This window comes from Stomoxys calcitrans, chromosome 2, assembly GCF_963082655.1.
Source record: "Stomoxys calcitrans chromosome 2, idStoCalc2.1, whole genome shotgun sequence".
NCBI classification, from domain to species: Eukaryota; Metazoa; Arthropoda; class Insecta; order Diptera; family Muscidae; genus Stomoxys; species Stomoxys calcitrans.
Genome location: NC_081553.1, coordinates 153,474,793 through 153,502,307, shown reverse-complemented (window position 1 = coordinate 153,502,307; position 27,515 = coordinate 153,474,793). Strand labels below are relative to the sequence as shown.

The 27,515-nt window shown below is 37.2% G+C and overlaps 1 protein-coding gene and 1 long non-coding RNA gene across 8 annotated transcripts in view; one reads left to right on the top strand and one right to left on the bottom strand.

The window, feature by feature from the left end:
• The window catches only part of LOC131994922 (uncharacterized), a 62,263-nt gene that overhangs the window by 5,784 nt on the left and 28,964 nt on the right, over positions 1-27,515 (top strand). The gene's annotated exons all lie outside the window — the stretch shown is intronic.
• The window catches only part of LOC106086261 (protein midgut expression 1), a 48,485-nt gene that overhangs the window by 3,489 nt on the left and 17,481 nt on the right, over positions 1-27,515 (bottom strand). Inside the window, exons 1-3 of one of the 7 annotated variants that reach the window (XR_009396961.1) lie at positions 20,947-24,070; positions 20,116-20,271; positions 13,019-13,247 (exon numbers count right to left, since the gene is read on the bottom strand). The exons of 1 other annotated variant lie outside the window; for it this stretch is intronic. Coding sequence is in view for 1 of the 6 variants with exons in the window: in XM_059362071.1 (XP_059218054.1) it covers positions 20,947-20,975 (29 nt within the window). In the remaining 5 variants the exon portion in view is untranslated. Of the gene's footprint in view, positions 1-13,018; positions 13,248-20,115; positions 20,272-20,532; positions 20,882-20,946; positions 24,071-27,515 lie in introns of those variants that run through there. 5 more of the 7 variants (XR_009396959.1, XR_009396960.1, XR_009396962.1 and 2 more) reach the window with 5 other exon arrangements.

Genomic DNA, 27,515 nt, shown 5'->3' with positions numbered 1-27,515 from the left:
TATGTTGGGTGAAACCCCATCCACGCACTTAGCCCTGAAAAAATATCAGCATCGAGTTCTACTGTTAAATTCCTTTTATTTCGGCCGCAACAGCAGTTGGTTTAGGGGGAGTTTATGGAGAGACACTTCCCACTTGGGCTCAAAATTGAATATCAAATTCGTTTTCTACTGTCAAATTCCTATCATTTGAGCGCCTTATTGCCATTTTGTTTGAGCCCCATAATGTCAAGCATTTTGAAGGTGGCGATCAATTCAGTCCGATCTTTACAAAATTTTGTATGAAATGTTTTATTTCACGTTCTAATATGTGTGCAAAATTTCATAAAAGTCGATTCAGATTTGAAAATAGCTCCTATATATATCTTCCATCCGATATGGCTTCTTAAGGCTAAAGAAGCCACAATTTGCCCTCTGACACGTCGTTTCATTTGAATATAATATATTCTATATTCTCAGTGGTCCTACATGCCAGTTTGGTGCTGTTTTTATTGGGAGGAGAGCGTCGGTCCCCCCGACGCTAAGAACCAAAAGACAATTTATTTGAGTCCTTTAATGCGAGATCTACATGTACGGCTTAACAACAGGACGTAACTTAGGTACTTGAATCCCTATATCAATATAAGATTCGAACTCTAATGTCATAGACCTTCGAACTACGCGCGCTATTGAAGGGTATTTAGTGGACGCGTCCCAGACTCGATCCCAAATGTGTATATCAGAATCGTAGTCAACTCTCAAAGAACTTTCATTTTATGCCCATTCTGTGACGTTGCACAGTGGGCCAAATGGCAAAAAAATTGGAAATAAGTCTACAACTTTTTATCTGTTGATTTTAGCCATACAAAATGTTCTAGACATTTGTAGAGGAGGACATAGGCTTTCAGAAAAGTGCTGTTGTTGGTCCATATCTTTAATACAGGGTGAGCTACAGGGTGTCAAAGTTGACCACTTTTGACTTCTCCAAGCTTCTGGGGGCCATAACTTTTGATCTACTCAACCGATTTACATGATTTAGGACTCTAGAGAAAGAGCTTGACAAGATCTAAAAAACTTATGCATAAAGTACCATGCCATCGTGTACTGTTAAGGAGTTATGAATTGTTTAATTTTAAAATATGAAAATTTGGCCTTGGTTTTTTTCAGTGTTTTTTAAATAACTCCGTCAATTTTAAAGCTATAAACTTCATACTTCACACAAATTATGCCAGCATATGTGTGCATAAAATACAAAAGGAATCACGTGAATATCTTTGGCGGTTTAAAAATGGCATCGTTTTCAATATGAAAAATATTTTTTTTGTCAAAAAATTGCAAAATTTTTCAAAAAAGATACTCCCATTTCCTTTAAGTTTTCGCAAACTTTGGCCGTCAAAGCATTATCATTTCTTTCCATTTTCACAAAGTCGAGGTATTAAGAAAAGTTTTAAGTGCTAATTTGGCTAATTTCGATATCAAACAACACCGTTATCTTAAGACCAAAATGGCCAATTTTTTTACTAAACTTCAAAAGTTTCTCACTGGAAAAAAAGTTCCACGGGGATTTTTTCGCTTTTTTTGAACTTAAATGAAAGCTTAAAATGTTCCCAACATTTTAAGGTATGTCTCGCCATATCCTAGCCATAAATGAGATCGTAGCGATCAAAATACTGAAAAAAGTCAATTTTCAAGTAGTGCTATATTCATTGCTAAAAAACAAGTATTACGTCACATTTTATTGCAAAGATGTTAAATAAACTTTTATTTGGTAACACTTCTTCTACAAAACACAAAAAGAATCATGGAAATATCTCTATTCTATTCCATTTTATGGAACCGGCAATAAAAAAGTCAATTTTTCAAAAAAGTCGAATTTCCCAAATTTTGTTTTTGTTGTCCTAATTGCACATGACACACTATAGCCATATTTACGCAACATACCTTATCGTAAAGGAAATTTTCATACCTTTCCAACGATGTATAAAACATTTCTCAACTCGGATTCTATCTACTCTAAAATTCATTTACACTTCATTAAACTCTATATAAAAATGTCTATTTGTGAAATGGAACCTTATATGGGGCCTACACTAAAACATTGATAGATTTGCCCAGGGTTTACAATACAAATGTGTTAGAATAAAAAAAGGTCTCCTGCCAAAGTTTAAAAAAATTGGAATAAAAATATGTGTTTTAGAGCGAAAACACTTCGCATCGGCGTGCGTTTATATGTATATTAGCTACTCCCAAAATAAAAAAGCATTTTAGTTTTGTATTATTTGATTTTATTCTCTACCAAATAATCTAAGGTATCAAAATTTAAAAGCTCTTTAATTTGAATGGCATCGGGATCGTCGTTATCTATATCGTCACATATTTTTGGTAGCCATTTAGTTCTGATGCTGTATAGTACGATAACAATAAATATTGAAGTAAATCATAATTTTGGTTAAATTTGGTGCTCTTTCGGGTATTGAAAAGCCGGAACTGTTTAACATCTCTATTACGGGATTCCTGAGCTTCTTCTGTAAGTTCTCCTAACGGAAGTATGTTGTATTCCACAATTTCCTTGCCATGATGTAAGACTTTATGTACTGTCGGTGTTAAAGCTTTCCACGAATATAAATCAGATAAAATGTTTTTTGTGTCATTACTATAAGCTTCAAATTTGGTTGAATTTATCATCTTTTTGCTATTGATTACAGCCAAAATCACTTTGAATCGTCTTAGCAAGTGTTCATCAAGACCGGTTATTTTAGATGTCGATACGGGGTCCTCAAAAAACCGCCTTGCCGAGTTGCCATCATTTGTGCTTCCGTATCCGTAAAGAGGTTTATCTATTATAAGTCCCTTTTGTTTAAACTCCAACTGGATTCGATTCTTCTCTTCCTGCCTCATTTTGTGAAGATCTTGGTTGTTTCTAGCAGAGACATCGCGGTTTCCAGGGCTAGTCCGATATTTAAGGTCATACGATAAATGCAAACAATACTCCATGAATCGAATTCTACAGTGCAGGGGCGAAATACCGAAATTGAGCGCATTTTCGTTTACTAAATTTTCATCAGACTTGTCCTCGAATTGCCCATTCTTCTTGCCACAAATATTGCATCTCCAATTGGACATAACGCCAGTTAATGCGTTTGCCACCTTTCCATCGATCATAGTGAGTTGTAGTTGAAACGAAACTTTTATATTTCTTCCCAATTGGTTTATAACAATCATGGGTAATGCAGCAATTTCTTCCTTTATTTCGTTCACCAAAGATCGTGTTGTGTTCCGGTCTTCCTTTGTATACTCAAACCGAATTGGGCGACATAAATATTTTGACCCAGGTGTTCTATTTATCCATATATCTTGAAATGCATTTTCTTTCGATGATGAAGATTGGTCCTTGTACAATCTCATTCTCAATGGTACTAATGATGCCATGAAAATTGATGCGAAGTTGGTATCTATTTCTGTTTGTTGCTTATATTCGGAAAATCCAGATGATCCATCACAACCCCATTTGCTGATCAAAACCACTTCGGAATTATTACATGTGTTCAACTGTTCTTCAGTAAAATTAGAAATAATTCTAACAGCTGTATTTTCAACAAGATCAGCAAGTTTCACTCTTGCTTTTAATTCGTCCACGTATATATTTGATGGCACCATTTTCGTCCTGGTGTTGTACAATTTATGTTTTGAGGGTAAACAACCCCATCCTTTTTCACGAAGAGCCTTCCTCATTGTTGAGTATTTGTTTCTTGAGAGGCCTAGGTTCAAAATCAGGGCCAGTGCATCTTCCTCCGTGAATTCTGTAGTCGATTTTGGAGTTGGAATACTTTCTACCATTCTCTTTACCCTTTTCGGAGATGCTAATGGTAAAACATCGACAATTCGTCCAACATTTTTTGGTTGTGTTTTTAACAATGCTGTTTTGAACGTATCTTTTATTAAATTTGGCGGATGTGCCGCCAATAGTTCCTCTTGTTTTTTCTTTTTGGTTTTCTCCGTAACTTCGTCGTATGCTTTGCTAGGCCGGCCGGGAATCAGCGGTTTAATTTCAATAAGTAGATCCGATTTCAGCCACTTCTCATACATTTTGAAAAACTTGATTTTTGCGAATGAACATTCTGGCAACCTTCTCTCAAATGATTTGTAGAATTTTTCAAGTTTGTCTAAAGCGTCTTTATTTAGCCTTATTCCATATATGTGGTCCAAAGTGTAAACAAGTTCCTTAAATGACTCCGTGTATGATTTGGAATCATTTTTGATGTCCCATACAATTTTCGAAAGAGTGGAATACTTCAGTATGACTTCCATAACTTATAAATGTCCTTTACGCCTCTACAAAATATAATGAAGAAAATTTGGATTTTGTTCAAATATTTATGCAATATATTCACAATTAATGACCCATTTCAGGTATCAGACGCAATCGTAAAAAGGGGTCCAAAGTGCCTCTTTTTACTTACTCTTCTATAATTATTTACCTGGACTCGAATTTGGTTAAAAAAAATGACAATGAATTTTTTATGGGTAGGTTTTTTCACATTCATTGATACGGTGGATTTCCTGGGAATTCGACATAGCGAAACAGGTAACATTTGTCTGCATCAAATCTTAACACAAATATATATATATATGCAGGTATATTTCTAGGTTACTTTTTATTCAAAAATCATCAGCTTACATTAAAAATAGATGTAGGTACTATACAAACGCACGCCGATGCGAAGTGTTTTCGCTCTAAAACACATATTTTTATTCCAATTTTTTTAAACTTTGGCAGGAGACCTTTTTTTATTCTAACACATTTGTATTGTAAACCCTGGGCAAATCTATCAATGTTTTAGTGTAGGCCCCATATAAGGTTCCATTTCACAAATAGACATTTTTATATAGAGTTTAATGAAGTGTAAATGAATTTTAGAGTAGATAGAATCCGAGTTGAGAAATGTTTTATACATCGTTGGAAAGGTATGAAAATTTCCTTTACGATAAGGTATGTTGCGTAAATATGGCTATAGTGTGTCATGTGCAATTAGGACAACAAAAACAAAATTTGGGAAATTCGACTTTTTTGAAAAATTGACTTTTTTATTGCCGGTTCCATAAAATGGAATAGAATAGAGATATTTCCATGATTCTTTTTGTGTTTTGTAGAAGAAGTGTTACCAAATAAAAGTTTATTTAACATCTTTGCAATAAAATGTGACGTAATACTTGTTTTTTAGCAATGAATTTAGCACTACTTGAAAATTGACTTTTTTCAGTATTTTGATCGCTACGATCTCATTTATGGCTAGGATATGGCGAGACATACCTTAAAATGTTGGGAACATTTTAAGCTTTCATTTAAGTTCAAAAAAAGCGAAAAAATCCCCGTGGAACTTTTTTTCCAGTGAGAAACTTTTGAAGTTTAGTAAAAAAATTGGCCATTTTGGTCTTAAGATAACGGTGTTGTTTGATATCGAAATTAGCCAAATTAGCACTTAAAACTTTTCTTAATACCTCGACTTTGTGAAAATGGAAAGAAATGATAATGCTTTGACGGCCAAAGTTTGCGAAAACTTAAAGGAAATGGGAGTATCTTTTTTGAAAAATTTTGCAATTTTTTGACAAAAAAAATATTTTTCATATTGAAAACGATGCCATTTTTAAACCGCCAAAGATATTCACGTGATTCCTTTTGTATTTTATGCACACATATGCTGGCATAATTTGTGTGAAGTATGAAGTTTATAGCTTTAAAATTGACGGAGTTATTTAAAAAACACTGAAAAAAACCAAGGCCAAATTTTCATATTTTAAAATTAAACAATTCATAACTCCTTAACAGTACACGATGGCATGGTACTTTATGCATAAGTTTTTTAGATCTTGTCAAGCTCTTTCTCTAGAGTCCTAAATCATGTAAATCGGTTGAGTAGATCAAAAGTTATGGCCCCCAGAAGCTTGGAGAAGTCAAAAGTGGTCAACTTTGACACCCTGTAGCTCACCCTGTATTAAAGATATGGACCAACAACAGCACTTTTCTGAAAGCCTATGTCCTCCTCTACAAATGTCTAGAACATTTTGTATGGCTAAAATCAACAGATAAAAAGTTGTAGACTTATTTCCAATTTTTTTGCCATTTGGCCCACTGTGCGTTGGCATTCATGCTCGTTTTGAGGGTTTTTGGGTTTGGAGAGGCCCAAATTCTTGTAACAGATGTGTTCTCAGCTTCCAAACACCTTTCATTTGATACCCATATTGTCCCAACTGGTAAACATGCCCTATTAAGGGCGCCTCTAAAACCAAGGGAGACATTCTTTTTTCTTTTCTTTTCTTTCTTCTTCGTACTCTACTCATAAATACCTTTCTTTTGATACTCATATTCTCCCAATCAGTAAATATGTCCTGCTGGGGGTGTTTTTAGGGGTGGGGCGTGGTGGACGCCTCAGATACCAAAAAATATAAATTAAATACCTTTCGTTTGATACCCATATTACCCAAAGCGATGAGAGTCCTGTTAGGGGGTTTTTGTGGACAGGGAGACCCCCGGAAGATTCAAGGTGAAATTTGTATACTCTTCAATACCATTCGTATGATACCCATATTGTCCCTATCGGTAAACATGTCCGTTTGGGTGGCTTTTAGGATGGGGCGTCCCCAGGTTATTTGTTTGTTTGTTTGTTTGTTTGTTTATTGAGTGTAACACCAGCACAACAAGATTATATCTTATATGTTAATGTGCTGATTCGCAATAGAGTATATAAAATAATGATTATTCTTTTTAAAAGGATATTAACTAATCTTAACATTTTAAATTATAGTAGTAAATATTAAGGACATTTAAAGAAAAATAATTATTCGTAGTTCATTTAAAAAATTTAAATAGCTCATTTTTGAATGAAGTTGCATTGCTTATGCTCTGTATGTTGGGAGGTAGGTTGTTCCAGAGACGCGTACTATGTACAATGTACTGTCGTTCAGAGGTTTGTGTGGCAAATCGTGGTTGAATGAGTTTTAGGCCACGGTTGGATCTGGCGAATTTCAGATGTTTGTGTAGGTATTCAGGTTCTTTTGTGTAGATTACCTTGTGCAGAAGAAGTAGACATCTGACATTCAGTAAGTTTGAAAAAGTTAAGTTAAATATTTGGTATGTAAATTGTGATATACGAGCTTGTCGACTTTTGTTAAACACATATCTTGCAATATCATTGTAAGCAACATTAAGCTTTCTACTGGTGTCTGCATCACAATTCGCAAATATCTCGCATCCATATAACAGTGTGGGAATTAAATAACTTTTTGCAAGTAACATTCGGATGTGAAAAGGAGTTGACAAGCGAACAGTCCATAAATTTCGCAGCATCCCACGTACTTTGCCAACTGTTGCATTAATGTGATTTGTCCACGTTAGGGTTGAATTAAAAGTCAATCCTAAATTTGTGGCTACTTGTACAAGATTCACTACAGAGTTACCAATTTTCACAACGAGATCATCAGTTATTGTCACATTTCTTTTACTTATCAGAATCAGTTTGGTTTTGGATGGATTTAAACATAATGCATTATTAACAGCCCAACAATGTATTAAGTCTAAATCAATATTTATGTTAGACACACAGGTTTGGATATCTTTCAGTTTGCAGTATGTGTAAAGTTGGACATCGTCAGCATACATTTGGATTTTAGATGTTGCAGGCACATCAGGCAGATCATTTATATACATGGAAAATAAAAGAGGGCCAAGGATAGAACCTTGAGGTACTCCTTTAAGGACATTCAGAGAGTTAGACCAACTATTGTTATAAAAAACAGACTGCGATCTTTGCGTCAAATATGATGATATCAGCTTGCAAGACGTCTCGGAGAAATTAAATAATTTCATAAGTTTTAGGACAAGAATATTATGGTTTACAGTGTCAAAGGCCTTACTGTGATCCAAAAGAAGGAGAAAGGATATCATTCCGTTATCCATACTTTGACGAAGGTTTTCAATTACATCAATCAGAACAGTGGTACAACTTCTTTTCTTTCTAAATCCAGATTGCCAGTTAGATAACAAATTTTCAGATTTCAGAAAATGCTCAATTTGGTTAGCCATTATGCGTTCCAGTGCTTTAGACAGGTATGGTAAAATGGCGATGGGACGATACTCATTTTTTGATTTGCGAATAGGTACAATTTTTGCATGTTTCCAATCAAGCGGAAAAGTGGATTTAGTTAGAACAGTGTTAAATATATATGTTAAATATGGCAGAATCTTTGGCACAATTATTTTAATAAATCGTGGATTTATTTCATCAGTTCCGATCGCATTAGATTTAATGGACAGAATGCTGTGTAGAACCTCAGTTTCATTTACACAGCGAAAGGAAAAAGGATTTTCAACAGCTACCATGCACATATTTTCATATATATTTTCAGTAGGATAGACAGTGTTTATTGAAACAAAATTCTCATTTAGTTCATTTATGTTCATGTTGGGTTCCAGCTGAGTATTGCGTTTTTCTCCAACGCCAATTTTTCGTATCTCATTCCATTTAGAGCGACTATTAACAGCATTCTGAAATTTATTATGAAAATACAATGTCTTTGCCTCAGTTATACACTTTCCAACAGCTCTTCTAGCATTTTTAAAATGTTCATGTAGTTGTGAGGTTCTAAAACGTTTCCAACGTCTATATGAAAAGTTTCTTTCATCAATCAAAGTTTTTATTCGCTGGTTAAACCAAGGTGGTTGTGAATATTTAATTGTTATTGTTTTCTCTGGAACACATCGATTGTATATTGAACATTTGACCCCAAAAAAGTATACCAATTTCGTGTTTTTAGGATACTATAAAGCGGTATGCAAAATGTCGCTTAAATCGGTACACCCATCTCCGAGATCTAGGGTTTTTAAAAATTGTGGTAAGGGGGAGAGTCCTCCCCTCCTTAGGATATCAAAAAATGTAGAACCCTATTTTCACCGGGGGCTCAAACTCTATCATCATAAAAATCGGTTCACACGTTTTTGAGTCCATATGGAACAGACAAACAAACTAACAAAGAAATAACCAAGCAAACAAAGCGCAACAATTTCATTTTTATATAATAGACTAAGTGAGCCCGTCCCGCTCTGCGGCGTCCGATAATGCAATGTTGGAGAGGAGTACTCTAATTTGGAAATTTCTGCCTACTTTCATGTATTCGAATTTTCCTGTGGATTTTTCTACACTAAAATACCTCTTATTTAAACCCCACATTGCAATGGTCACTAAAAGTCCTTCTTGGGGTGTGGTGGAACCCCAGAGACTTGGTCCCAAAAGTGAAAGTCGATTTCGTGCTCTACTCACAAATACCTTTCATTTAAAATCCATATTGCCATGGTCGGTAAATATTTGAGGGGTTTTTTGTGGGTGGGGTGACCTACGAACTCTTAGTCCCACAATTGGATATCAGATTCGTTTTCTTCTCCCAAATACCATTAATTTTATTCCCATATTGTAGTGATTGGTCCATAAATCCGTTTGGCGAGTTTTGGGGGTGGGCGGCCCTCCTAGGCATGCCACCCAGATTTTGATAAAAAATTTTTGTTTTAGGTTACTGTATATGTGCAAACAAAATTTCGCTTGAATCGCCCCATCCATCTCGGAGATGTTTTTTTAGGAGCCGGTATATAGATAGCTGAGCTCGCCCTGCATTGCTGCACCGTTATTTTCACCACGCGAATAGGCTGTCATAACAAATTAATTTTGACCACTATGCCCTCTCTATGTTCATGGTGGCTTTTTCAAATTAGCGCCATCAACTGTTTTCAGTTGGATCAACTAAATTCAATTGGACCAACTTAATATAATTGGATCAATTAAATCCAATTTAAAACAGCCAGTAGATAGCGCTAATCTAAATACACGCTTGGAGTGGATCATCCTGTGGTGGTTGTTTATAAATGACTTTATAAATATCTATTAAATAATCATCATTTTATCTTTTTTTTTGAAACAAATAAAATTGCCATATTAAATGATTTTCTGTGGTAAAGAGCTAATTTGCCAGTCTTTATATTTGGTGCGGTGGTTCTTACTATTAAACCAGCTTTTGAACAAAAAAGTGTAGCCCAGCAGCACGTCGATTGGTCTTGTCTATCGATGAGCTAAAATTGATTGCAACCTTAATGTTAAGGTTTGCAACTCCGGCTTTCAACTTTGACGGCCTACATTTATTTGTGTCCCCACACATTAATTAAATCACGCAGTGTCCTGTTAGGTTATTATGATTGATCGACTATTTTGGGGAGAGGTGGTCCGCTAGATATATGAGCAGAATTAAGTTATTAGATTCGCAGTTCACCTTATACCTTTAATTTAACCCCATATTGTCATGATTGGTGCATACAGCCGTTTGGTGGAGGGCGTCTATATGAGGGTTGTGCGCCACATCCCATCTGCCACTTGAGCAAAAATTTGAATGGCGCACTCTATTCAAAAAAATCTATCATTTGATTCACCATTATTTTAATGGGTCAAATAACCTATTGAACTTAAAGCACTACTTAGATTTTGGGACACAAATCAGTTCATTCGGACAAGAATTGCGCCATGTAGGGGCTCAAGAAGCAAAATCGGATGAGACTTGCGACCTCTAGAGGCTCAAGAAGTCAAGACCCAAGATCGGTTTGTATGGCAGCTATATCAAAACATGGACCGATTTGAACCATACTTAGGGCAGTTGTTGGAAGTGACACCACGTACAAAATTAAAGTCAAATCGGACGAGAATTGCGTTCTCTAGATGTTCAAGAAGTCAAGACCCAAGATTTGTTTATATGGCAGCTATATCAAAACATGGACCGATATGGCCCATTTATACCAATACCAACCGACCTACACTAATAAAAAGTATTTGTGCAAAATTTCAAACGGCTAACTTTACTCCTTCGAAAGTTAGCGTACCTTTGACAGATAGACGGACGGACATGACTAGATCGACTTAAAATGACATGACGATCAAGAATATATATGCTTTATGGGGTCTCAGACGCATATTTCGAGGTGTTACAAACAGAATGACGAAATTAGTATTAGGTGGAGGGTATAATAATGTGACACCGCGACCAACCTCGATTCTTTGTATTCAGCAAATGATTGCATATCCATTGATTTCCAGAATTGGTTTTTAAATGAATACACCAACACATCATCGTTTATCACACAAGAGACTTTATTTTGTCTTTGATAGAGATAACGCCCGTGAAGTTTGTATTATTTCCGTTTTCACCACTGTCGAGTATTTGAAAACATTTTTACGCCACAAATCTTATCGTATTAAATTAAATTAATTATTGTATTAAATTAATTAATTACATTGTATTAAAATAAAACAAATATATTATAATTATGTCAATATTTTAAGTACAAAGGTGACAAGAATATAAATGTGATGCTGTCAATTCTTAATAGCGTACTTCGTCTAGTATTAAATAAATACCAAATGGTATTAAAAATATTTGCCAAAATAATACCAGCCGATATTGGTATAATACCGTCCTTTTTCTTTCAGTGTACTAATGTAACGCTAATTTTTGGTATTTTTGCTCTGAAACCTACGTTTTTGTTCAAATTGTCTAGATGGAATTTTCATTATTTTTGAAAATGGTCTTTGGTTATTTCGGATACATAAAATCGAATAGAATAGATATTTTCGTTTTTCTTCGTGGTTTTTACAAAGGAAGCGATGGAGAATAAAAGACCATTACTCTTAAATGCACAAAAATATGAAGTGCTACTTGGGTTTTAACAGTCAGAATACCGCAAGTTGAAAGTCGGCTAGAATATCAGACCATTTCAAGCTATAATTCGAATACAAAAACGGGGACAATAAACTGGAATGTGGAAACTTATGAAATTTAGTAAAAATAATTAGCCATATTGGCATAAAGATAGCGGGATGGCGTGTTACATAAATTAGATAGAATAGAGATATTTTCGTGTTTTTTTTATAGATTTTACAGAGGAAGTGATAGAGAATAAAATATCATTACTCATATGTGCAATAAAATGTGAGTCAGTGTAACACAAGTTGAAAGCCATCTAGGATATATAGACCATTTCAAGTTTTAATTCAAATACAAAAAAGGGGGAAAATAATCGGGAATGTGGAAACTTGTGCAATTTAGTAAAAAGAATTAGCCATATACAAAGAAAATACAAAGAAACGATTTGGAGATAGGAATATCTTATTTAGAAATTTTTGACAAAAGGTCGAAAAATTGATATTTTGATAAAGTCGACAAGTCTTTTAGAAGAAAGTCAGAATTTTGATAAAAGTCGGAAAGTCGATTTTTCGTCCCAACTTAGGACCTCTAATTTTTCCGTCGGGATTAAGAACCTTTTAGATACAAAAGTTTCCTGGGAGTATTGGTCGATAAATAGAGTCTCTAAATGCAATATATCAACTAAAGGGGTTGGCAACACCGTTGCTTCCCCGGAATGGGCGAAATTGGACTGAACATTGAATTGGTCATTATATGTATGTGGCTTCAGATGTGGTAGGCTGATCATTTTGTACTTCAATATGAGAGAAGACGGTTTTTGTTGTCGGCTTCGCATATTGTTCTCAGTCCCGGAGTTTGTGGATCTTGAATTAGTTTGCCGCTTTTGAGTGTCAAGGGCGGTATGCACCACAAACTTCATTTTCGTTGCCGTAAAAAATGTTTTGACAAATCCTATACAAAATTTTCGGTTTGCTTTGTTTGTTTTTTGTTTAAATGCAAGAAATGGATTTGTTTCTAAAAAATAACAATTAATTTGGTAAATGCGTACTTTATCAGCAAATATGTGTGGGAATTGGCCAAACGAATGCATAGTTTTTTGTCACCATGTGTTTGCTACCAAAAATTTCGCTTGAGATGGATTCTGAGCCTAAACATTAAAGTATAGCCATAGTCATAAGGCAAATTGTTATTAATATTTGGTCTGTTATATATTCTTCGTCTCTTCCCGTTAAATGCTTAGTTTTTAAACGTTGACAAACATTAACGCTTGTGACTAAGGCAACAGCAAGAAAAACACTCATCCGAAATATTAAAATATCAACAACAAAAAGTAATTTTAATCATAAACAAATGTTTCTAGGAGTTCGTAATTGTGATTTTATTAAATTTGTTAATATGTTCCACAATGTTGCATGCGCATTCGTCGCCCACTCCCTTAACTCGGACTCCGTCGACCCGAAAGGCTTCGGGTTAACCAAGTTTATTGAGGCCAGAGGACTGCCGGTAGGACGGCGAAAATCCTATGAGGGGATCCAAATCTGAAAGGAAGCAAGAAGGAGGTCAGTATAGCTATTGGTATTATAACGTGACACATAGGACTACGAGCTCGCTTATGTTAAATCGGTTCAGCAAGTCATAGCATGTGTAGAGCATGCGAAGATGATGAGACGTTGGAGCATTTCCTTTGTCATTGCCCGGCTTTCGAGTTCAACAGATACCGGTACTTAGGTGGAGACACAATATCCGACATGAATGGTATTGAAAACAATTAAGGATTTTGTAAGTAGCACGAAACTCCTAACTTAAAAGTAAGATCTGGCCAGGTGCAGCACTAGATTTAGTCAAGAAGAATGATATTCCTTCTCGACCGATGGCGCATGATTGGATACCAGCTAGCGAAGTATCTAGGAGAAATCGTCCACTCCGCAAGTGTCCAGTGTCCTGAGGACGAGTGCTTCCAATGTTTTTTTCAACTGCCCCTAGATGCGAACGGAAGCTAATCATGACAAGATCTAACGAATCTTGTGAGGATGAACTCATGGCGGAATCAGAAGACGAGGCTAACGCAACAGTGGTGGAAGTTCTGAATCCTGATTATGGTCCGGTTTCTGCTGATAAAACTCCACCAATGTAAGGCCGCTTCGGTTGTATTAAAGGCCCTCCTGATGGTAGGAGGATTTGACGTAGTTCTTATCCAGGAGCCATGGGTGTGTGGAAGAATGGTTCGTGGGCTAAAAATTTCGGGATCTAAACTACTTAAGGGAACAGGGAATGGGAGATACAGAACCAGTATTCTTATAAAGAGTAGTCTAAATGGTTTTCTTCTTCCTATGAGCGGAAAATCCTTTGGGCGATAAGAAGTTTCGACTCCTGATGATGTATCACCAATTGAATTACAAGCTATGTCTAATAAACTCTTTCCTTGGCTTAGGAAGATATACTCGTACTCTGCTTGTACCAGTATGTCATTTATACCTATGGGATGGAGGGACACGAAGGTAATTTTTAATCCGAAAGCAGGAAAACATTACCACACGAAGGCGAAAGATTTTCGTCCTTTTAGTCTGTCATCCTTTATGCTGAAGACTCTTGAGAGACTGATAGATATCTTGGGGCAAAGACGTGACAATTGGGGATAGGGAAAAGTTTCCCTTTTCAAGAAACTTTACGTGCAAAAGCGAAGTGGGCTACCGAAAGTGGTCTAGGAGTAAATCTGGCAATACTTGGGTGTTTTGTTGGTCAGCAAATTTAAATTCTAATCCAACCTTTCGGAAGTAGCAAGAAAAGCATATACACACCTATACACCTGCAAGAGGTGCTTTATAAAACTGCGCGTCATACACAGTGTATATACTGCAGTTGTCAGACCTATAATGCTATATGGTGTTGTTGGCTGGTTGACGGCACTTCAAAATTCCACCTACTATCCAATACTTTACCGGATCCAAAGGATTGCGGTAATGTATTGTGCATCACAGCCGCACCGAGGACGACACCATCGAATGCACTGAACTTAATGCCACATCTAATGCCTCTGGACATTGTGCTGCGACCTCTGCCGTGAGGCTAAGTGAGCTTTCTCATTGGTCATGTGGCGACAACGGACTTTGTGTTATCCTTGATACAATATCCAATGTTCCAGGCAGTGTGGATTACACCCTATCTGAAGCGCTTTTTGATATAAAGCACTGTACTACTATTCCTGATAGAACCGATTGGAACTACGATATCCCTGGCAATAGAAGCTATATAGGCTTCTATACGGATGGTTCCAAACTAAACGACCAGGTGGGCTTTGGGTGTACTCTAAAGATATAGAACTGGTCATATCGAAAAGGTTACCCGACCACTGCAGTGTGCATCGAGCAGAGATCTTTGCAATTAATTAAGTGGTGGAATGGCTAAAATATTATGTCATTACGACGATTGGCATAAATATCTTCTTAGATAGCCCGGCAGCCATAAAATCCATGAGAACGTATTTCTGAACACAAAAACCGCCCTCGACTGTCGCAGATCTCTCAACGAGATAGCTGAACAGTTAAAAATTCACCCGTTCTGGATGCCGGGCCATAGAGATATCTCAGGGAATTGTCAAGCGGACGAGCATGCGAGTCCAGGAACTATCTAACACATTCCATGGATACTGGAATCTGTGGGTATGACTCTAGCGACATGTAAGCTAAGATTTCAGGACCAATCCTGAAGGACAACGAATGATAGATGGGCACAAAGAGGGGGCTGTGAGCATTCCAAAACTATGTGGCCTAAACTAGACTCGAAGAGGTAGACCGCTGGCTAGAACAGACCCCAGGCATTGTGTCTGTCATGACAGGTCACTTTCTAATCGGAAACACCCTGACAGACTGAAGTTTGCCAGTAACGACTTTTGCAGAAGCTGGAGGCCACCGTAGCGCAGAGGTTAGCATGTCCGCATATGACGCTGAACTTTTCTCCAAAGAGGTGTCGTACTGCGGCACGCCGTTCGAACTCCGGTATAAAAAGGAGGCCCCTTATCATTGAGCTTAAACTTGAATCGGACTGCACTCATTGATATGTGAGAAGTTTGCCCTTGTTCCTTAGCGGAACGTTCATGGGCAAAATTTGCAAAAAAAAATGCAATTTGGGAGGACATCGAAGAAGAAGAGACTTTAGAACACCTTGTGTGTGTGTGTCCCGCACTAGCAGTCAAAAGGAGTTCCTTGAGAACTAGTCTGATTTAGCGGATGTGAACATTCGCAAGTTACTGGGTTTTTTAGAGCAATCTGGATGGTTCAACGGTAGGAACTAGGAGGTATCTTCCTTGTTCCGTTCCGGTGGTATCACAATGGACGAAAACGTCTAAGTGAGTCTGATGGCGGACTACCACTTAAACCTAAACTAACCTAATCCGGTACATACAACCGGCTGCCATGGGACTGACTCATTTGTTTGTGCTAATGTCAAGCCATATTACAACGAGAGAATCACGTTATGTGCAAGACACAGAGTAAAGTAATTGAAATCATTATTACGGTGGACGCCCCCACAAATAGTGGTATAATAAGATAGCACTAGGTGAGAGTAAGAGTGAAAAAAGTTGGATGTGTGAAAGATAGAGATCTCTGCTTCAGAGGGGTGGCGTGGGGTGTTGTGGTGGTGGATAATGTGCTTGATTTGCAATACACGCAGGTCAGCAAACTGCATATGTTTTTCTTTAGACTACTACGCATTTTGTAATTGTTGTTGGATTCGTATTTATTGTTTGTAGTGGTGGGATTTTATTTTATGATTTTGACAACGGCTAAAATCAACTATGGCAGCTCATTTATTGTGTGTAAAGATTATAGTGAAAATTCAACAAGTAAAAGCGTGCAAGTTCGGCCGGGCCGAATCTTGGGAAGCCACCACAATGACTTCCCAAGTTTAGTCGAAGGGCATAATTTTATTCTACAAACCAAACTTGTGTCAAACCAGCAAAAAGTAAAGCTTCTAGGAATTGAACAAGGATGATCGATATACCGGTTTACATGGGAGCTATATCAGGGTATGGACCGATTTAAACCGTACTTGGCACAGTTGTTGGAAGTCATAACAGATCACTACATGCAAAATTTCAGCCAAATCGGACAAAAAACTGCGGCTTGTAAGGACTCGAGAAGTCAAATCGAGAGATTGGCTTATATAGGAGCTATATCAGGTTATAGACCGATTCGATTTTGACCGTGTTTGGCACAGTTGTTGGAAGTCATAACAGAACATCACATGCAAAATTTCAGCAAAATGGAAGTCATAACAGAACACCACATGCAAAATTTCAGCAAAATCGGACAAAAATTGCAGCTTCCAGGGGCTCAAGAAGTCAAATCGAGAGATCGGTTTATATGGAAGCAATATCTAAATCTCAGCCGATACGGCCCATTTTCAATCCCAACGACATACATCAACATTAAATATCTGTGCAAAATTTCAAGCCGCTAGCTTTACGCGTTCGACCGCTATCGCGATTTCAACAGACGGACGGACGATCGGACGGACATGGCTAGATCGACTCAGAACGTTGAGACGATCAAGCTCGAACTGAATGGGCTAGAATTATGTGATTGGGCTCAAATTAAAGAGCGTCTCGAGAAAATATGATTTGGTAAAAAAAATTGGAAAATCATACCGGAGGAGGGAGAAATAAAGAAATACGTTTAGTACCACAATCGGTACTATATGGTACTTTTTTAAATTGAACTAGAGCTCTGAATTTCCGTACTTAAGTACCCTATGGCAACCTTAGTTGAGTGACTATAAGAGCTTTGGAAATTTTCACATTTAGCTACTGAAAAAAGTACCAAAAAGGTACGAAACGGGTGAACTTTGCACAGGGTAGATGGATAGAGGTAGAATTTTGAAATTTGACTTAAAGGCATCTGGTGCAAAATGGAAAAATAGTACTGGTAACGAGAGAAAGTACGTTTAGTACCGCTATTTCAGACGGAGTTTGAGGTCTGAAATTTGGTATGTAAATACAAATAAAAAATATATGATTTGTGACCAAATGATCTATTAAAAATTCATACATTTTAGTACCATTTGGTACTTTCTGTTTAGACGGAGCTAGAGGTCTGAAATTTGACATGCAGGAAAAATATGATGGATGACTAAATAATCTATTCACAACTCATACGTTTTGGTACATTTAGTACAGAATCCATGGTGGTGGGTTCCCAAGATTCGTCCCGGCCGAATTTACTACGTTTTTACTTGTTTTATTCTATAAATACCTGTTTGTTTTTGTTTTTATGGACTCGAAAAACTTTATTTGCTGCATTGTTTGATAGTTTGTGTGTTGGCAAGTTACATAAAGAATTAAAAAATGGCTAAATCAATTCTCATGAAATTTTCACAGAATGTAGGGACCAAAATCCTAGGTATAAATATTGAACATCATTTTCTCGATATTCAAAGGGGCGGACCCTTTCCCTTACCATAATTTTCGAAATATCTTTATCTCGGAAATTGATGCCCAGATTTAAGCGATACTTTGCTTGCCCCTGGTTTAAAACGTTCTCAAAGTTATATGTAATTCGATTAGGATAAATGGCTTTCAAATGGGAGGTATTTAGAAATAGTGTAATTGCTCAAAAGTGTCTGTGCAGCACCATTCTCCAACAACCCCCAATATGACTGCAAAAAACATCAAACTGGACATGTTGACCTGTCGTGACAATATGTAAATCAAACGAAAAGTCTTTGATAGTGGATTACGAAACAGAGTATCCACCAAGTATCTGGGTGGCCGCCCACACCCAAAACACTTCAACGGGACCCGTAGACACAGTGTAGATTAAAAGTTATATATTTGTATTTGTTTGTTTGTTTTTTATAGACTCAAACCTTGCGTAGAATGGTCTGGACGGTGTGATAGGCTATATAATTTGTTATGGGAAGGGGGTGTATCCCCATCCTTACCCAGAAAGCACTCCCAATATTAAAAGCAGGCCGATGGGAACAATATAGGACTCAAATGAAAGGTTTTGTGGAGTAGAATACCAAACATGCATCCTAATATGGAGTCTGGTCTCAGTTGGGCCGTCTCACCCCAAAAACCACTTCAAAACCCCTCAAACGGGTATGGAGACTGATGGGGACAATATGGTACTCAAATGAAAGGTAAAAATGGAAAAATAGTACTGGTAACGAGAGAAAGTACGTTTAGTACCGCTATTTCAGACGGAGTTTGAGGTCTGAAATTTGGTATGTAAATACAAATAAAAAATATATGATTTGTGACCAAATGATCTATTAAAAATTCATACATTTTAGTACCATTTGGTACTTTCTGTTAAGACGGAGCTAGAGGTATGAAATTTGACATGCAGGAAAAATATGATGGATGACTAAATAATCTATTCACAACTCATACGTTTTGGTACATTTAGTACAGAATCCATGGTGGTGGGTTCCCAAGATTCGTCCCGGCCGAATTTACCACGTTTTTACTTGTTTTATTCTATAAATACCTGTTTGTTTTTGTTTTTATGGACTCGAAAAACTTTATTTGCTGCATTGTTTGATAGTTTGTGTGTTGGCAAGTTACATAAAGAATTAAAAAATGGCTAAATCAATTCTCATGAAATTTTCACAGAATGTAGGGACCAAAATCCTAGGTATAAATATTGAACATCATTTTTTCGATATTCAAAGGGGCGGACCCTTCCCCTTACCATGATTTTCGAAATATCTTTATCTCGGAAATTGATGCCCAGATTTAAGCGATACTTTGCTTGCCCCTGGTTTAAAACGTTCTCAAAGTTATATGTAATTCGATTAGGATAAATGGCTTTCAAATGGGAGGTATTTAGAAAAAGTGTAATTGCTCAAAAGTGTCTGTGCAGCACCATTCTCCAACAACCCCCAATATGACTGCAAAAAACATCAAACTGGACATGTTGACCTGTCGTGACAATATGTAAATCAAACGAAAAGTCTTTGATAGTGGATTACGAAACAGAGTATCCACCAAGTATCTGGGTGGCCGCCCACACCCAAAACACTTCAACGGGACCCGTAGACACAGTGTAGAGTAAAAGTTATATATTTGTATTTGTTTGTTTGTTTTTTATAGACTCAAACCTTGCGTAGAATGGTCTGGACGGTGTGATAGGCTATATAATTTGTTATGGGAAGGGGGTGTATCCCCATCCTTACCCAGAAAGCACTCCCAATATTAAAAGCAGGCCGATGGGAACAATATAGGACTCAAATGAAAGGTTTTGTGGAGTAGAATACCAAACATGCATCCTAATATGGAGTCTGGTCTCAGTTGGGCCGTCTCACCCCAAAAACCACTTCAAAACCCCTCAAACGGTTATGGAGACTGATGGGGACAATATGGAACTCAAATGAATGGTAAATAATTGGGAGTAAAACACGAACCTGGTATAAAAATTTGCCGAAACGTCTCAGGAGGGTCATCCAAAAGCCAATCAAACAGAAAGTAGACCGGTCGGCAAGATATGAGACTCGATTGGAAGGTGTTTGAGTAAGAATATGAATTTGATATCAAAATTTGGCCCCTTCCCTAATAGTCACCTAAAAAGAAATGTAGTCTGCTCAGGATAGTATGGTACTCAATTGAAAGGTGTTTGGTTGCAGAGTAAAAATTTAGATTTCAAATTCGGCGTCAAGCATGGGAGGCCGCCAAATCATCCCCAAACCAAAAAACATGTCGGCGGCTCAAAGAAAACTTCATTGGAAGTGGAGTACGAATCTGATATCAATCAAGTATCTGGGGCCCGCCACAAAACCCTTATAAAGACCATGCAGGCCGATCAGGACAATATAGAGTTCAAATTAAAGGACTTTAAAAATATTTATCATTATTAGTTCATTCTTTAAATTTTTATGTTTCTATTCAAATTTCTTTGTGATTCACATAAAAAAGCGATCGCTGTTTTGTTGTCGTCATTCCAATTTCTTAATAGGTATGGTTGTACATCCCCAACATATCTTAGCTTTTCTGTCAAATATTCAGGTACATATCTATTTTTAATTTTTTTGTATAAACTTTAAGGTGTTCAAGCCTTTGTTCTATATTCATCTATTGTAAAAAAAAACCTTGATTTTTTTACATGTGTATTCCATATTGTACTTGTGTATTCCATATGGTACTTGAAGTTAAGTTTTTTTGTCTAAAACAAACCTGAGGTATTTTATTTGGTCAACTTTCGCAAGTTTTTCATCATTTATTTGAAATTCCAAACTCACCAAGTTTTAGTTTGTTCATGTTTAACCATGACGTGGTTAAGGGGCAAAACGAAATAAAACGCAAACAATTAACAAATTTATGAATATTTTAAATTTTGCTTCCTGACACGTCACTTATATTTTTTCGAATGAATCAATTTTTTCTGTACAATGAAAAGAAAAAAAATGACAATCCAATGCCTACTCAATCTAACATATTTTTAAAAACTCAAAAGTGTTATATAAACTACCAAAGAAAATGAAAACTTAACCTACTTTGTTAAAAATAAATAATTTAAACGATTTAGAATAATAAATGTGGATACACCACAGTACCCCCTCCCTAGTGAAAACGAAATTTATACACCAGGAGCAAATGATACTTTCTTTCCGGATCGTAATTTCATTGTTGACTTTCCTTGTGTATTGCTTGAAGTATCCGGAACTTGAATTGGCTCTGATTAATTTAAAAGATAGGCGGGTTTGAGCCGGTCGATGGATATAACCTTTTCATCGTGGCCTCGTCTAAATTTGAATATCTTACTATTCCGCGAAATTACTTGAAATGGGCCTTCGTAGGGAGGTTGTAGAGGTTTTCGAACTGCATCATTTCTTACAAAAACATGTGAGCATTTCAGTAGATCCATGGGTACAAAAATTGTATGCTTCCCATGTCTTATTCCAGGAGTTGGTCTTATATTTTGCATATTATTATGAAATTCATCGATCCAATTGTCTGAATATTTGGAGTTGACGTTATCAAATATCTCACCTGGAAGTCTGATGTTGGTACCAAAAACCATTTCAGCAGAAGAATAACCAACATCTTGAATAATTGCCGAGTGCAAACCCATCAAAACTACAGGAAGAATTTTCTCGAAAAAGAGCAGATTCAAATTGTCTTCCCTGATCGGTTGTAATAGATGACGGAACTCCACATCGGGAAACCCAGCCTGACAGAAATGCTGAAGCAACGGCTGTTGCTGTTATGTCTGTCAACGGTATAGCCTCGGTCCATCTGGTAAATCTGTCAATACAAGTGAGAACATACCTGAAATTTTGACATAGAGGTAGCGGTCCAACCAACTCGATGCTGATGTTTTTAAAACGTTCCGTTGGTAACTCAAAATTTCCAAGAGGACTCTTGACGTGGCGATTAACCTTTGCCTTTTGACAGGATATACAACATTTGGTCCAAACATGCAGATCCTTAGATATTGATGGCCAAACAAAACGAGTTTTAATCATGCTTGTTGTTGCTCGGATGCCTGGATGAGATATTCCATGTAGTGATTCAAAAAGAGGCTTGCGAAAATGTTTGGTTATATATGGTCGTATTGCTTTTGTTGACACATCACAATAAACTTCAACATTCGAGCCAGGGACAACCATTTTTTTCAAGACAAGAGATGTGTTAACTTTTAGTAATTGTTGTAATTCTGTGTCGGACTCTTGCGAACGAGCCAATTCGTTGTAATCCAAGGGTGATGGTAATGATACTGCATCCAATCGAGATAATGCGTCTGCAACTGTGTTATCTTTTCCGGAAATATGTCTTATGTCGACAGTATGCTGCCCTACGTAATCAAGGTGTCGCAGTTGCCGTGGGGATGCCTTTTCCGGTTTCTGTTTAAATGCATATATTAGGGGTTTGTGGTCTGTGCAAATAAAGAACTCTCTTCCTTCCAAAAAATATTGGAAGTGTTTCAGTCCTGAGTATGCTGCGAGAAGTTCTCTGTCATATGCACTATATTTCATTTGAGACGAGCTCAATTTCTTTGAGAAAAATGCTATGAGTTTCCACTCACCGCTAATAAATTGTTGTAAAACTCCACCCATTCCTGTATCCGATGCATCAATCCACAAAGATGTCGGAGCATTGAGTTTTGGATGAACAAGTAGAGCTGCATCAGCTAATGAGTTCTTGCATTCCTTGAAAGCTTCAAGTAAGTCCTCTGTCCATTGGATCTTTGCGTTCGTTCCCTTTTTATTTCCAGAGCAGATTGCATGAAGTTTTTACTGTTGATGTGCTGCATTAGGAATAAATCCTCTATAAAAATTTAACATTCCTAAAAACCTTCGCAGCTCTTTTTCAGTTTCTGGCAACTTGTAGCCTTTGATTGCTTCTACGCGGGATGGCAGAGGTTTGATACCATCTGCATTGACTACATATCCTAAAAATTCGACTTCTGCAACTCCGAGCATCGACTTGGAATAATTAATAGTAACACCAAACTCTCGAAATCTTCAAAATAATTTCCTGAGATGTTCCAAGTGCTCCTCTTTGTTGTTTGACGCAATGAGGATATCATCTATATAGGCGTAACAGAAATCCAAACCTTGTATGATCTCGTGTATAAAACGCTGAAAAGACTGAGCTGCATTACAAAGTCCAAAGCTCATTCGAGGAAACTCATATAACCCAAATGGAGTTATAATTGCAGTCTTAGGAATGTCAGATTCTTCAACTGGTATTTGACGATATGCTTTAACAAGGTCCACTTTACTAAATATTTGCTTACCGCTCAACATGTGTCCAAAATCGTGTATGTGAAGAACAGGATAGCGGTCGGGAGTAGTAACAGCATTTAAACGACGGTAGTCGCCACATGGACGCCACTCTCCATTTGACTTCGGGATTAAATGCAACGGACTTGCCCAGGAACTTTTCGAAAGACGACATATACCTTGTTGCAGCATCAAATCAAACTCACGCTTTACAATTTTGAGCTTCTCAGGGAAAATCTTCGTGCTTTTGCATGAACCGGTGGACCTTCTGTGTGGATAATATGCTTCACAGAATGCTTTACTGGTGAAATACGATTGTCACTTTGCGTCAGTTCAGGAAATTGTAGAAAAAGCTTACAAAATTCTGAGTTTTTTGAAATTGATTTTACAGAATTTAAAGATCCAGAAAATAACGTTGCTTTACTTTCTGATCTGGACGTATTATCTATCAGACGATTGTTCTTTACATCAACCACTAACGCAAAATGGCTAAGAAAATCAGCGCCAATTATTGGTCTGTTAACACTGGCAACTATAAAATTCCAGGTAAATTTTCGGTTGAGGCCAAGAGTTAAGGTAAGAGTTTTTATACCAAATGTTTTAATAGGGGACTCATTAGCTGCTATTAATTCAAGACTTGATGGGTTTTGACGTTTTTCAATTGAGGTAGCCGGGAACACAGACACATCAGCACCAGTATCGATGAGAAACTCATATTTTAGGTTTGTATCACGAACAAAAAGGCGACATATCTGATGGCAGTCCTCATCCGTCACCGATGATGAGGAGCCTTTTAGTTTTCCGGAGAATAATTTGGCACAAATGAGCAGGGCTGGGCACATTTGGTAGCACGATCGCCAAACTTATAATGATACCAACAAAAAGGTTTATCACGTGACTTACTCTGTGACCTGCCTCTTGATTTTGAACGGCTTCTTGATTGATTTGCGAGTGCCTCGATTTTCTCGATTATTTCTTCAATTTTGGCTTTTAAATCCTGAATTTGTGTCGACTCTGTCGGTTTTCTTGAGGATATAGCACTAACATCCCATGATTCCACGGTATCAGAAATCTTATCGGCCATAGCCGCCAAATTACTTAAAGATTCACTGCTTACCGATAAAATTGCTTGAGTTTGCTTCGGAAGTCGTTGCATCCAGAGAGACTTTAAAAGTTCATCCGAAACCTCACCAGAGGCTAAACAGATCATTTCACGGAGTAATGTTGATGGCTTTTTATCGGCAAGTTCCATTTCACGCAACAAACGCTTTAAACGCTTCACTTCCGAATCCATGAAATCTCTTGGAGACTCTTCTTAAGCGTTTCATACATATTTGTTTCTGGTGGATTGAGAATAAGGTCGCTTACCTCCGAAAGGACGCTTGCGTCTATGGATCCAACAATTGTATGGAATTTGGTTGAATCGGATTTTATTCCAGATGTTATAAATTGGCTTTCGACCTGTTTGAACCATAATGCTGGATTGTTGCGCCAGAATGGTGGAATTTTCACTGAAACTCTTGAAACCTCCACTGGGCCTGTTGGTAGCGGGTCATCCATTATAGAGTTTGACGAAATATTACCATGAGCCAACGGTGAATTCATTCCAGGAATGATTTCTCCAAAATGGTTATCTAGGGCTCTGCTGGCGTTTCCGGTTGGCGAATGAAACATTGTCTTATGTGGTTTAACGTGTAGTCGGGGTCACCAATTGACGTGGTTAAGGGGCAAAACGAAATAAAACGCAAACAATTAACAAATTTATGAATATTTTAAATTTTGCTTCCTGACACGTCACTTATATTTTTTCGAATGAATCAATTTTTTCTGTACAATGAAAAGAAAAAAAATGACAATCCAATGCCTACTCAATCTAACAAATTTTTAAAAACTCAAAAGTGTTATATAAACTAGCAAAGAAAATGAAAACTTAACCTACTTTGTTAAAAATAAATAATTTAAACGATTTAGAATAATAAATGTGGATACACCACAACCATATTTTTATATTTCCCATATCTTCATTTAAATTTGAATAGCATTGGTAATCTGATTCTGTTTCCGTAAATATTAACGAATCATCTGCGAATAGGACTATTTCACATCTGTTTATTACATTCGAGAGATCATTGATACACCAAAGTCTTCATACGCGGTGCCTGATATTCGTTGTTTGCCCCTGTCATTTGTCTTCTGTTTTTGAAATACGACTCGTCCCACAGTAATTCTTTACCTTGCACTTCATTTTTGAGTAGCATTTATATTTAGTACCGCAATCAATTTTTTCAAAGGCTCGTTTGAAGTCTAAAAATAACGCAATTATCCTTTTGTTTTTCTCTACTGCATCTAGCAGTTACATAATGTTGTCACTGTTGTCCCGCAAGAGTATTTTTCGGAATTCAGATTCGTGTTTAAAGAATACATTATTATTATCCAGATATTTTTCTAATTGATCTTTGATCACTTTCTCAATAATCTTTTCCCATATTTTCATCGAGTTTATTGGTCTGAATTCTTTGCATCTTTTGTTTTTGGTATTTTTTCTACTGGCGTTATCATAGATTCATTGCAACTATCTGGAAATATATTTGTTTCCTTTGATTTATTAATTATGTAGAGCCAATTTTTTCCTATGGTTTCCCAATTGTGCATTATTATTTTGGTAGACATATTCGAATAATCAGGCGCTTTCTTAATTTGTTGCCAAATTGTTTTTTAGTTATCCATGGTTATAAGCCGAAATCTAAATTTTGAATTTATGGCTGGAATGTTGTTGCTATATTGCACTTGTGTACAGATTCTTGAATTGACTTGAGGCTATTTATAAAATACGTATGAAATTGTTAATTGTTGAATATTACAATTTTTATCTCACTTTGGGATTTTTTAAGACCCCGTTTTTACTTTCCTTCCACATATGTTTTTGATTTTGTGCATTATATATTCTATTTGTTATAAATCTATTGATGTTGATTGACTGTCGATTAAGTGAAGCGGGCGGTTGATGATCTGCGTCTGTTTCCAATGGAGCGGCAGATCTAGAGCCCGCGAGTAGGCTTAGAATGGACCTCAAAGACCGAACAGTTGTGGTGGTGGTATCAGGCCGTAGCATGTTGTCAGCTACTGAGTCCTCGACTGGTGGAGCGGCTGCTCCAGGCTCCACTAGCCGACAGATGACTGGTCAGCAGGTTCTTTTGGCGAAGACACCTGGTTCGAGTCTTAGGGACAAGGTCGAACCTATTCTTTCTTCGCATCCCTATAATTAGCCTAGGTCATCGGCCTTCCCCGGCAAACCAACACGCTCTTTAAGAGGTTGGAATAATAGAAGGCGCATCGTTCTCAGGTTTATTGAGAGGCCTGGTGCAGATTATACTAAGACTCTCACTGTTAGGGAGAGAGACTACCTAAAATGGACTCGGGGATTCGCTGCACAGGCTACCCCAAAGACTACACGTCTGGATTCGGAAAGTGCACCGCAGTGAGCTAAAAGGCTGCGATCACCTGGGTCTAAAGACCTTTGCTAATGTCGCTAGGGACAGTTTGGTGATAGCGTTTATCGACAAGGGAGAAGAACAGGACTGCATACCAAGAAATAATTGGAGTGGATAGTCAATGGACTGTCATCAGTATACTCCGACATTCTTGCGAAATTTCCTGGGACTCCTCCAGTTTGTCACGATTCAGGCTGGTATCGGGGACAATACAGTCTTATTGCCTTCGGGGATCAACGCAGCACAGATTTAGTCAAGAAGAAAGATATTCCTTCTCGACCAATTCCCTCAGATCCTGAATCCAGACATGGAAGACTAAAGGAATGTAATCCCTATCTTTCAACCATCGATTGGAAGATTGGATGAGGCTGATGGTTACCGGAGACATGTAGTATTCGTACTTAACTCGCAGACCTCAACAAGTCTGAAGGAGATAGAATTCAGGGATTTAAACTTCTTTAGGGAACGGGGAATGGGAGACACAGAGCCAGTATTTGCTTCTTCCGTCGCTAAGCACTGAGGATTCAGTAAAAGCCAGCCTTGAAATAAATAAGTCTGATTACTGGCTGGCTTCCCTATATATGGCACACG